Below are 11617 nucleotides of genomic sequence, written 5' to 3'. Positions count from 1 at the left end.
TATACACATCATAAAATATGTTTTAAAACAGCACAGTTCATCACACTATGAATATAAATCTCCCTAACAAATAAGAGGATAAAATCATTTTTCCAGTTTTCAACAAGTTTTCCTTTTAATCAACAAATTGAGACAAGGTACAGTTAAGGAAACATTCACATCTAATGGTGATGATATTCATAACTCAGTCTTGTGACTGAGCACCTTCCTTTGCAATGTGGCAGTCTGTGAGTAAAATGTACAGTAAGGATTTGACACCACAAAGAGGTAAGGCTTGACACTCACAGAAATGTAGAGAACTAGTGAGACATACTTCATGCATATTGCATCACAGTAGGATTCATCTGACACTTGAAAATGCTGACGCAAAAATGACAGTGTTGCTACCTGGACGGATCACCTCCATTGTTTCTGGCCTTGATTTCACTGCAGTGGCGAGCAAAGTCACATGCTCTAGTGACGGCAAGCCTCATGCCCAGTCAAGGGGAGGAAAATATCCATTAGGTTTTGTCCATTCAAAATTACTCTAACCAGAACATACTCAGGAACACCTTGCCTAAAAGTCACAGCAGCAATCTCAGCTAGTAACATCTATTGAATGTAAACAGTTTAGACACAGGGATATGTAGGATTGCATATCCATTGCAGAAATTAAAGCACATGAAGCCCTGTAGAGCTTTCCTTATGGATGCACTGTTGAAAATCTTTTGCTATGAAGAGGAGATAACAGAGGATGAAGCAGAGGAAGTATCCTTATGGCTCATTTCAGCTAACCTGCCTGCCAGTAGTGCTTGAATGTGGCTTGCTGTGAAGGTCATTTCCACAAGCTGTAGGTAGGGTTGGGTTAAAAGTCGGTAGCTTTGGGTATCATTGGGTACCATTGGCTACCTAATACTTGATCATGCCAAGGCGTGGCTATTCAACATCTGGCAAAAGTATTGAACGTTGATATGTGATAAAGAGGAAATAACCTGGGACAATAGCGTGTACATAGCGTGCTCTCCTGCAAATACAATTTTTGAGTTGCAAAGAGAATATTAAACATTTAACTGCGCAAGCCAGACAGACATCGATAACTGCAGGGGGGGGGGGGGGGGGGGGGGTGACAATGTTGCAAGGACCTCTTATCTGTTTGATGTCCTTCCATAGTGACCTGCACCTTGAAATAACCTAATGGAAAAGCAGTGTATTTTTTTTTTTTTTTTTTTAGATGGACCATTGTCCGCTGGGCTGTTGAGTCGTAGTTTTACGTGCCTAATGGAAACTATTAGTATTTTAAACAAAACAATGCAAATGATCAAACTAGTATGACATGTTATGTCATTCCGAATTTACTGACAGGCTGATATATTATGTTTTCCAAAATTAAGTGATTATCTATTTACAAAGCCTGATAACATCCAAAGCTGTTTCATGGACAACGTTCTGTGTATTTGATCAACATCATTTATTATTAAAGACAAATTCGTCATCAACTAATTTAAGTATAATCCTAATCAATGTAAAATGACTAAAAATAATGCGTTTACTGTGGGCTTGCGAAATTAAGACCTAGTTCGATTGAAGGTTTAAATAATAATAAAAAATGCTTAGGCACTAATCGCCGACCCACGCTATTACCTTAGCTTTACGGAACACAACCAACACTTTGTTTCTAATTTCTTTGGTTGCCAGAGAATACACAATGGGGTTCAGGCAGGGTGGGATGCATGAGGACAAAGACAAGTTCACCATTCTGATATCTGGATCGACGCTGAATAAGAACAAGCCAATGATGAAAAGCGTCAAAATTGGAACGTAGAAAATCGCTACTAGAATTAGATGCTCTGTACACGTAGCAAGTGCCTTGTACCTGCTCTCCACGTTATTCATTCTAAACACGGCTATCAAAATGCATACGTATGAAATAATGATAAAACTCAAGGGTCCAAATAGAATCAGTATACTCATAGAGGAGGCCGTGGCCCACTGCAGTGAATTATCATTGCAGGATAGTCTGAACACGGGCGCGTAGTCACAGAAATAGCTGTACACTTTGACTGAATTGCAGAAAGACAGCTTGGTCATTATTGAGGTCGAGAACAGTGTTACACCCACGCAAAATGTCCAAACAGTTGCCAAAATACTGAGCATAGTAGTTGTTGTGTTGATAGAGTTATGCCTCAGTGGAAAACATATGGCAATGAATCGATCATATGCAAGTACACTGAGGGAAAACGACTCTAATGACAGAAAACAATAGTAGAAATACATCTGCGTCAAACAAGTATTATAGGCAACGAAATTATCTTTCATGAGAAATGTTTTAATCATTCCGGGAATGATAGTTGTACTGAGAACCAAGTCGACAATCGCTAAATTAGCCACCGCAATATACTTCGGAGTGTGTAGCCGGTGATCTAGCCATATAATTGACAGAATAAAGCAGTTTGACATGGCAGTTATAATATAGACGATAGCCAAGAAAATTAAATATAAATTGGCGAATTGCAAAGACGTAAATCCAGTGATGTAAAAGCCCAGTGGTCGAATTACGGAGTCATTGGTCTTCCATGTTCCGGCAGATCCCATTGCTTATTCCTTTCCTCAGCGCTGCAAACCACGATCAGTAGGCGTCTTATGCGAGTTCTATTTAAGAAACAATATGGTTTACTGTGCATATATTTTATCTGATACAGTATTACGTATTGCTATGTGTATTGTAATATGTGGCCGAATAACGAATCCGTCACAAGTACGTGTACATCTACGCGTTGAATACAAATATTCATAATCACCAAGTCTGACTGAACGCCACATGAACGCTCAGGGCATAATTTATGCTACAGTGGGTAATTTTTACTCACCAGTTTGCCACAGCACCTGTATCTGAAATAGCTTGCTATTTATCCCTACTCACTACCGCATTTATGAGTTACTGTGTATGGAAATATGTACACTGTAAAGTCCTCGGGGACATCATTAAAATTCGAAAACACCCCCTCCCTTAAAGCATTTCTCTAATCTATAATCACAATGGCAACCAAGACAGACTCATAATGAAGCAATGAGGCATTGCAGACATCAACACAATGCAACGTAGCAGGCTGCAAATTTGGCTGAGGATGTTTTTGTATGTAATCTTCTTTATTTTGTCATTGATATCTCTGTTTTTGAGTGGTTATATGGTATGCCATTAAATGAGTGTTCAATGGACAATGAGGTGGTAGGCAGAAGATGGGACAATGTGAGATAAGGAACCTATAAGTACAAAAAACAACACACTGTGGACATATTTGCAGTAGGCCTACTGGTTCTAGTTTTGTAATTTTGCCACAGCATGAAGACTTGCTTTATAAGAGTTTACATTTTCCATGTATCAAAGGTGAGGAGATACCTGTGCTGTCTCAAGTCCAGATGTGCGTGCTGTCTCACATCCAGTATACACAGAACAGCAGTAATGCTTATCAACATTTTATTGATTTAAGTGTGGTAATGCAACATATTCCATATATTTTTTAAAAAGTCAGGAAGCTTCTTCCTGGAAAACGTAAACAATATTTTAATGATTATTGTTTTTTAAGTCAGTGTGTACATCTCACATCCATGCGGGCAAACCTACTTGCTACATTTTTATATCAAAATTCTGCTCTGATTCAGAAATTTGAATAATTGAGCCAAGTCTTCTATATAACCTGATGTCTGAATTATATGGAACTTCGCAGTTACAGCAGTATGTCCTCAAACAGGATCCTGTGCTAATGAACCGCTCTCTTGACCTCAGCTGGAATTAACCTTCATTCAAAATCTCATGCAAAATCTGTAGAGTCTATGCATATTATTCTCTCTTCCCCCCCTAAAATGGGAAGTGTAGCTGCAGGAAGGGCAAGAAATTGAAATTGTTCACTTTGAGACACCTTCATCCATTACTCAGAATCTACAGTATAGCAGCAATTAACTATGACAGATTTCTTTGAGAGGAGCCCTTCAAATAAGTTTACATATTTAGTTGTTGGTTCATGCAGGTATTTTAAGAAAATTTCTTTTGCAAAAAATACTGTGCTGCTTCCCAATGTGCCATTGTCAGCACTTCATGGATGTGTCGTGCTTGTGCTGTGCACTCATCCTAATGAATTTGTTCCAGTAAACACATACTTTATTCACTTGCATCCTTTCTCTCATCTCATGTCCTTCGAAGGAAAACCCCTATAACATTATGTGAACCATGGGTGGAACAAAATGACTTGTTAACTATATCCTTCTTATAAGTTAGCTGGGTTATTGTAACCAACTAGTCCAATTGTTTCCCAGGGTTCTCCTGCATTTCAGGTGTTGAACTGAAATAGTGATTTCCTATAATAATATAAAACATTGCCTTTGATGTTTGATATATTTGAAAAGATTTATAAGCAACTACATTCAACTATGAATTATTTATTCTAGGGTAGCTGGTGTCTGCGGCTGTATGAAACTATATGAGGGGCCTATTTAGCTACAAGAAGGTTTTAAATAGCCTTTAAAGCCATGTGCAGTTTGTTTATCTACCTAGTTAGTTGTTTACAATATATGCACATTCTGAAGACACCACATGTCTGTCATCATCACCACATTCAGTTTAAACTTGCCATTGTCAGAAGTTACACACTGAGGGCTTTGGTCATAACTATTGTTGACTCTTCTACTGAACTGCATAACAAAGATAAAATAGCAACCTCACTGTAACAGGTAGCTGCCTAGCTCTTCACTATCTGGTTTTAGATTACATTAGTCACATATTGGTGTTAGGGTAGAAACATCTTTTTTATTAAAAGCATACTAATGGTACTTTCTTGTCTTGAATTTTACATTATTTTAACCATGTGCTTTGAGTACTGTACCTGTTCACCCTTATCTACATCTCATTACAATGGAGTCCTAAGGGATTTCAGAAGCTGATAAAACATTTTTTTTTTCTGTCTGTAGACGTTTCTCAGCAATGGTGGAAATTTCAGCTCATAGCATTTTTCTCCTGTACCTCTTTAAACCTATTTTGGTATTGTTGGGTTCCCAACTGATTTCAGTGTCCCCCTGTGTTCATGAGCAGGGAGCATATGTAGGATGAGAGCGAGTGTGAGAGTGAGAAGGATGTGTGACAATGAGCTGGTTGCTGAGCGACTGGATTACAGATTGAAGGAGCTGCAGAAGGTGATGACTTTCTCATCAAAATCTAGTGCAAAGTCATGTCAGTGAGAGAAGAGGGAGGAAGATGTGAGGGTGGAGAGAGTAGGGAATAAAAGTTGGAGAACAGTTTGTAGGGGTTAGTGAACGACTCCTGACTTTTGTTATCTAAATAAGATGCTTTAGCAGTTGAGAGAGTGAGTGATAAGGCAGAATGTAGATCCTCAGTTTGGATAGACTGTTCACTTGTAGAAATATGCTGGCAACTGGAAATCAAGCAGAAAACGCTTTATAGGCTGCACCAGTTTTTTCATTCCAAAAGAGATCGTTTCTAGTTTAGAAACTAGAAACTAGAAACTTAGCATTCACTCTCCCTTCTAGAAAAAAAGAGCCTACAAAATACTGCAGGATTCATGAATAATCAATAGCTCATTCATATCCAGCCACTAGAGCAACAGCAGAAGGGGAGGCACATCTGGAGTGTTTTAGCTATGGATGGTGTCATTTTGGTAATGTATATTTGAAGAGCTACAAAAGAGTAATGTATGTCATGAGCACCGCTATCTCTGAACCCCTAGGACAATGGTTGTAGCTTAACCAGAACAATTATCTTATGTCACTTCCCAGTTATACCAATTATACTATACCTTCCCTTCATACCCTAATATTACTTCTTGTTATTTTCATGATATCCTTGTGATTCTTGCACTGAGTGTTGGTTGTAATTTTAATGTTTTAGTAGAGCAGTAATATTTTTTAGTGGTAGCCACACTACTTTAATATTGGTATGATCTGAACATGTAACATATGAACATATACCTTCTAACTACAATATTATGGAAAATTATATTCAGCAGCCACTGGTGCACTTATTTGGGTTCTGTGAAACCCAGAGGTTCCTTCATATGATACTTTCTTGCCAGGCGTGGAGCCGATGGCTCATTGCAGAGGGGTGAGGACCTGTAGTGGGCCCTTATACAGCTTATTAAACAACAAAAATGCATGTTCAGTCAGGCAGATTGGGCCCAAGGTGGAACTGGAAGAACCCTGGGCCCGGGGCAGCCGCACCCTCTGCCCCCCCCCCCCCCCTGCTCACTCCGCTACAGTTTAACATGTTATCTCATGTTAGTTATGAATTAGATAAATATTTGAAAATGTATGGTATTGTGAAATTTTTAAATTAGGAATAACAACTCTACAACCATGTAAATTGAGGTGACATTACTGATTCTTGAATGTTGAGACATTTTGACAGGCTTTCCCTGGGTGTTATTTTCTCTTGGTACCACATTGGATGCCAGATTTGGTCCAAACACAATGCATTTTCTATTAACCTCTGGGAAAGAAAAGTAAGCACGTGTTGAATTTCTTTTGTTCTTCCCACAGTTTTAGCAATGAGTTGGACAACTCATGTTGTCCAATTTATTCATCACTCACATTACATGATTAATCATAAACATAATAAGCACATAAACAATCATAATACAAATAAAATACAATAAACAACCAAATACAAAACACCTCTGGAACTTTTATTTCCTTTGTGTGATCAACAGAACGACACCTGCCACAATGAATAGAAAGAACATCAGAGCCCATAAATCAAAACGCATTGCAAGAGTGTTGGGCTGGGTGGCCTAATACGTTGAAAACCCGCGTGAATGCTATTTGGGAAATTGTAGCTCCTTAATCACTTTGGCGAGCTTTCGTTTCTCTCTCGGTACAGAGCAAGAGGAAAACGAGGCAAGGTTAACTGATGTTACACAGAACGGCGATGACGGACGATGCCACATGTGTGAATGGGTATCAGAAAGTCGAAATAATGAAAATTTGTGCAGTTGAGAGAATGCGTAATTTGCAATGATGGAAATGAACCTCTGCCATGGTTTAACACCTAAAATTGTGAAAAACATGCAAAAGATGCAGTTGCCATGTTATGAATGTCATTTTATGTGTGCTGGCAGTCTATAAATCGTGATGCATTCAGTATCTTGCTGAGGCTATATCGACGATCACATGTGCTTTATAACAAGTACTAAATGTTTGAAAATGAATTCATAGTGAAAAAAGAAAACAAAAAACAAAATGGTTTCATTTCAATGAGACTTGTCTACTATAGGCTTGAATAAGACCGGTAAAATAAGGTTTATTTCCTCACACAATGTACTTAAAATGTCACTTTCCTCTTAACCATTATGCTTCACTCGCCCACGCTATTACCTTGACCTTTCGGAACACAACCAACACTTTGTTTCTAATTTCTTTGGTTGCCAGAGAATACACAATGGGGTTCAGGCAGGGTGGGATGCATGAGGACAAAGACAAGTTCACCATTCTGATATCTGGATCGACGCTGAATAAGAACAAGCCAATGATGAAAAGCGTCAAAATTGGAACGTAGAAAATCGCTACTAGAATTAGATGCTCTGTACACGTAGCAAGTGCCTTGTACCTGCTCTCCACATTATTCATTCTAAACACGGCTATCAAAATGCATACGTACGAAATAATGATAAAACTCAAGGGTCCAAATAAAACCACTAAACTCAGAGAGGTGGCCATGGCCCACTGCAGTGAATTATCATTGCAGGATAGTCTGAACACGGGCGCGTAGTCACAGAAATAGCTGTACACTTTGACAGAATTGCAGAAAGACAGCTTGGTCATTATTGAGGTCGAGAATACAATGATACTCACACAAAACGTCCAAACAACTGCTAAAATACTGAGCATAGTAGTTGTTGTGTTGATAGAGTTATGCCTCAGTGGAAAACATATGGCAATGAGTCGATCATATGCAAGTACACCAAGGGAAAATGACTCTAGTGACGCAAAACAATAGTAAAAATACATCTGGGTCAAACAAGCATTATAGGCAACGAAATTATCCTTCATGAGAAATGTTTTAATCATTCCGGGAATGATAGTTGTACTGAGAACCAAGTCGACAATCGCTAAATTAGCCACCGCAATATACTTCGGAGTGTGTAGCCGGTGATCCAGCCATATAATTGACAGTATGAAGGAGTTAGACAGGATAGTTACAATGTAGACTATCGCTAAGAATATAAAATATAAATCGGCGAACCGTAAGTATGTAAATCCAATTATGTAGAATCCCACTGGTTGAATGATGGAGTCATTTGTGAAGGAAGTCCCGAGAGCGCCCATCGCTGCTCAGATTGTTTCCGTCCTTAGAAACCTTTCCACAGGGTCGTTACAGAGAAGTGAATAACGCCACTGAAAGAGACGCGATGTGTTTTACAACATTTCATAGCACACCTTAACGGTTTGTATGTAACCCAAATTAAATAACCATCTAACTAGTAAAACTGTAACAGGCTAAGGTTCGCAGTGAGTTGTGGGCCTACTGCAGGCTGTAGACAATGTTAATTAGATATAAATAGATATTTCAATAAAGAGATCTTACTTTTAGTAAAGCTCGTATAATTGCTGCTGTCATTTATTTTTACTGTCATATATCAAGCGTTTGCACGCATGCTATGCGCGAGAAAACAAACGTTCACACTTCTACGTTAATGCTCTCCAAGTATGGAGCGGTGGATGAGTGCTCATTAGAATTTAACAAGCATAATTAAGTCACTTACCAGTTAGCCACAACACTGATAACTGTCGAAACCGCTTGTGGTATATCTAAAATGTTACTGCAGTATTTATCTGGTAATGTGTAAGGGGATATACTTTAGAACTCTCAGTAGACTTAATTAACTTTTGAAATTGCCCTCCCTTTTGGTATCTCTTTTCTCCTTGGAAAATGAGTTTAATGTTGTAGTCCACATAGCCATAATAGCATTCCACACCTTGACAAGACATTGTATTACAGCATGGTGTACATGTGAAAATATAAGATATTGTGATATAGACTAACATTACTAATATTTAGTAATTCTTTTTGTTGTATTGAATGTTGAACTCCCCCCTCACACACACGCACGCACACACACGTCTGTCCACATGTAGGCTATGTAGTTATTTATATCGACATTCACTCATTTTGCTTAAAACGTGAAAATGCCAGTTATCTCCACAAGTACGTCCAATCCAGGCAGGTGCCATCGATTGAAGTGATTTTGCATCGGGAGGGTTGACGTATTTCATTAGGAACTCTTGATGATGTTGATTCCAGAAAACTACTTTTCAGCTACTACAATAAATATTGTTGAGATGCATTTTCCTATTAGCTTCCTTGGTCCAAGCGAGCTTGGCTAGTTTGCTCTGCATACAGCGATGTTTCGAGAAAACATCATTATGACACAGTAAGTTCGTTTTTCTGAGGAGGAAATGAGTTCTAGTGTTGCTGTGTTTGCAATGATGTGATTCCAGGGATGAATTCAATAAAAACTAAAAAAAAAAAAAAAATGCGAGTATAATCCAAAAAAAAAAAAAAAATCATACAAGGCCATCAGCACACTATTAGTGCAATTACCATTATTATCCGCAATATCCTGCAACGCTTCATATTATATTATTTAGTGCATAAAATAAATGTATAGCCTACTGCCTGTAATGGGGCTTGCCTGTAATATTTTAATTGGAAGAGCGCAATGAATTAGACTGTGAATACGTTATATGAAGTGGTGATTTCGTCATTAGGGAATTATTTATGTCCGAAATAAGATGGCCCCCCTTGTTAAATAACGTTAAATGCATCACAATGTATGATATAAACAAGCAAATCAGTGTTTTCAAAATGACCCAACTACAACAGTAAGAACATGTCTTCCAACAACTTGCCCCTGCTTCAGTATCCTTTTACATGGTTTTACATGAGCCCCTGTTCAGAAAATCATTCTGAACGGAAGCCGGCTTCGTGATTTTTTTCCCTGCTGATCCACGATCAGATTGACTACTCCAAATCCTAACCCAGAAGTTTTTTAGTCTGAATCAAGTTCAGTTAATTGGGAGCAAAGTTGCAACATGACATGGTTTCAGGGAAACATAATCGAACATCGTTCCTACCCTTGATCAGGCAAGATTTTAGTGAATAAGCTCATTATTTTATTGGAAGCATAAAAGGAGGACATCGATGACGAAATAAACATGGACAAACAAGTACAGATGCTTATTTTTCGGGTCGTGAAATGCTAAATCCTCCCAAACCAATTAAAATTTATAGGCAAATGGTAACTTATTCAATCATCAAAAAAGTAGGCCTACTATTGTGCTACTTTATGTTTTAAGTCACGCAAGATTTTCTTAATCTCCCAGACATAGATACATCAAATCATATTTTGTATGTTATAATAAAAAAATATGTTTGGTATCGGTGTGGGTGTTCAAACATAAAAACATATAGAAAACGTATACCAGATTTTTATTCCCTAAAATTATTTTAAAGGGGAGTTTGCAGTTGGAGTGAACAATGGTGGCTGATCAGTTGCTGGGTGCAGTTTTTTTTCAGGTTAAGGTGCTTTTTAATTTGCTCCAATATTTCCTCGGTTTTTAGAGAGTAGATGATCGGGTTGAGAAGCGGAGGAATTGAAGCGGACAAAGAGGTGTTGATTATTCGGGTGTCCGTATCAATGTTAACATTAGCCCAAGCCACAATGTAAGTAACGAAAAAAGGAACAAAAAATATTGCAACTAAGATTAAATGCGAACTACATGTTTTGAACGCTTTCCACCTTCCCTCAGACGATGCAATTCTCAAAATTGCATAAATGATGAACAAGTATGTCACAGCAATAAAGCCAAAAGGAACAAAGTATAACGCCACAGTGGTAAAACTAGCCATAAACCAATTTGGAGAATAATCACCGCAAGCGATTTTAAACACAGGTCCATGATCACAGAAGAAGCTGTTGACAATTGTTGATTTGCAATATGCCAGGGGTGGAATCAGTGCAACCATTACCACATCTATTATAAATGGTATTGACCAAGATACAATAATGACCAACATCATTTTACAGTTTGTGTTCAAAGTATTGCTTCGTAATGGGAAATAAATAGCAATGAGTCTGTCGTAAGCTAAAACACAGAGCGCAAACGCTTCCATCGATGCAAAGTAATCAACAAAGAACAGCTGCGCCAAGCAGGCGTCAAAATAAACAAATTTGGAATCGAACAGATACATGTGAATTGCTTTCGGAATCAGAGCGGAGCTTAAACTGACATCTACCACAGCGAGGCTGAAAACAGCCATGTACTTTGGTGTGTGGAGAGTTTCTGAGTACCAAATGATAAGCATCAGCAGTATATTTGCCACAACAGTCAGAACATAAATAACTGCCAGAAATATAAAGTAATATTCAGTATTTTTCATGGCGTAGAAGCCTCTGATGTAGAATCCCACCGGGCGCGTGAAGTTACTTAAGTCTTGTGTTGTTGTCTCCATAGGCAGTTGGTTTCTTTGGTCTTTTTTTCAATCTGAAACATACAGGAAAAATATATGTCACCGCACAAATACATCAAGTGCGCAATTCCTTTCTAAACTAGACGAAACATGAACATACTCAGC

At 38.2% G+C, this 11617-nt stretch overlaps 3 protein-coding genes across 3 annotated transcripts; all 3 read right to left on the bottom strand.

The window, feature by feature from the left end:
- Positions 1 to 1596: 1596 nt before the first annotated feature.
- LOC118774501 (olfactory receptor 2A12-like) lies at positions 1597 to 2571 on the bottom strand. The gene has a single exon (XM_036523845.1). It carries the CDS (start codon positions 2569 to 2571, stop codon positions 1597 to 1599), a length of 975 nt encoding a protein of 324 aa, XP_036379738.1.
- Positions 2572 to 7329: 4758 nt separating this feature from the next.
- Positions 7330 to 8307, bottom strand: LOC118774500 (olfactory receptor 5F1-like). Its single transcript, XM_036523844.1, has one exon. It carries the CDS (start codon positions 8305 to 8307, stop codon positions 7330 to 7332), a length of 978 nt encoding a protein of 325 aa, XP_036379737.1.
- Positions 8308 to 10489: 2182 nt separating this feature from the next.
- On the bottom strand, positions 10490 to 11494 carry LOC118774499 (olfactory receptor 8D1-like). Its single transcript, XM_036523843.1, has one exon. The coding sequence runs from the start codon at positions 11492 to 11494 to the stop codon at positions 10490 to 10492; it is 1005 nt and encodes a 334-aa protein (XP_036379736.1).
- Between the last annotated feature and the right edge of the window lie 123 nt (positions 11495 to 11617).

The sequence above is a fragment of the Megalops cyprinoides genome, chromosome 3 (genome assembly GCF_013368585.1).
Source record: "Megalops cyprinoides isolate fMegCyp1 chromosome 3, fMegCyp1.pri, whole genome shotgun sequence".
NCBI lineage: Eukaryota > Metazoa > Chordata > Actinopteri > Elopiformes > Megalopidae > Megalops > Megalops cyprinoides.
Note: the sequence above shows the minus strand (reverse complement) of the source record. Positions and strands in the feature narration are given on the sequence as shown.

Bases quoted from the DNA above. Each gene is read 5' to 3' on its own strand.
- LOC118774500 (XM_036523844.1), bottom strand. From the start codon at position 8,307: ATGGGCGCTCTCGGGACTTCCTTCACAAATGACTCCATCATTCAACCA.
- LOC118774499 (XM_036523843.1), bottom strand. From the start codon at position 11,494: ATGGAGACAACAACACAAGACTTAAGTAACTTCACGCGCCCGGTGGGA.
- LOC118774501 (XM_036523845.1), bottom strand. From the start codon at position 2,571: ATGGGATCTGCCGGAACATGGAAGACCAATGACTCCGTAATTCGACCA.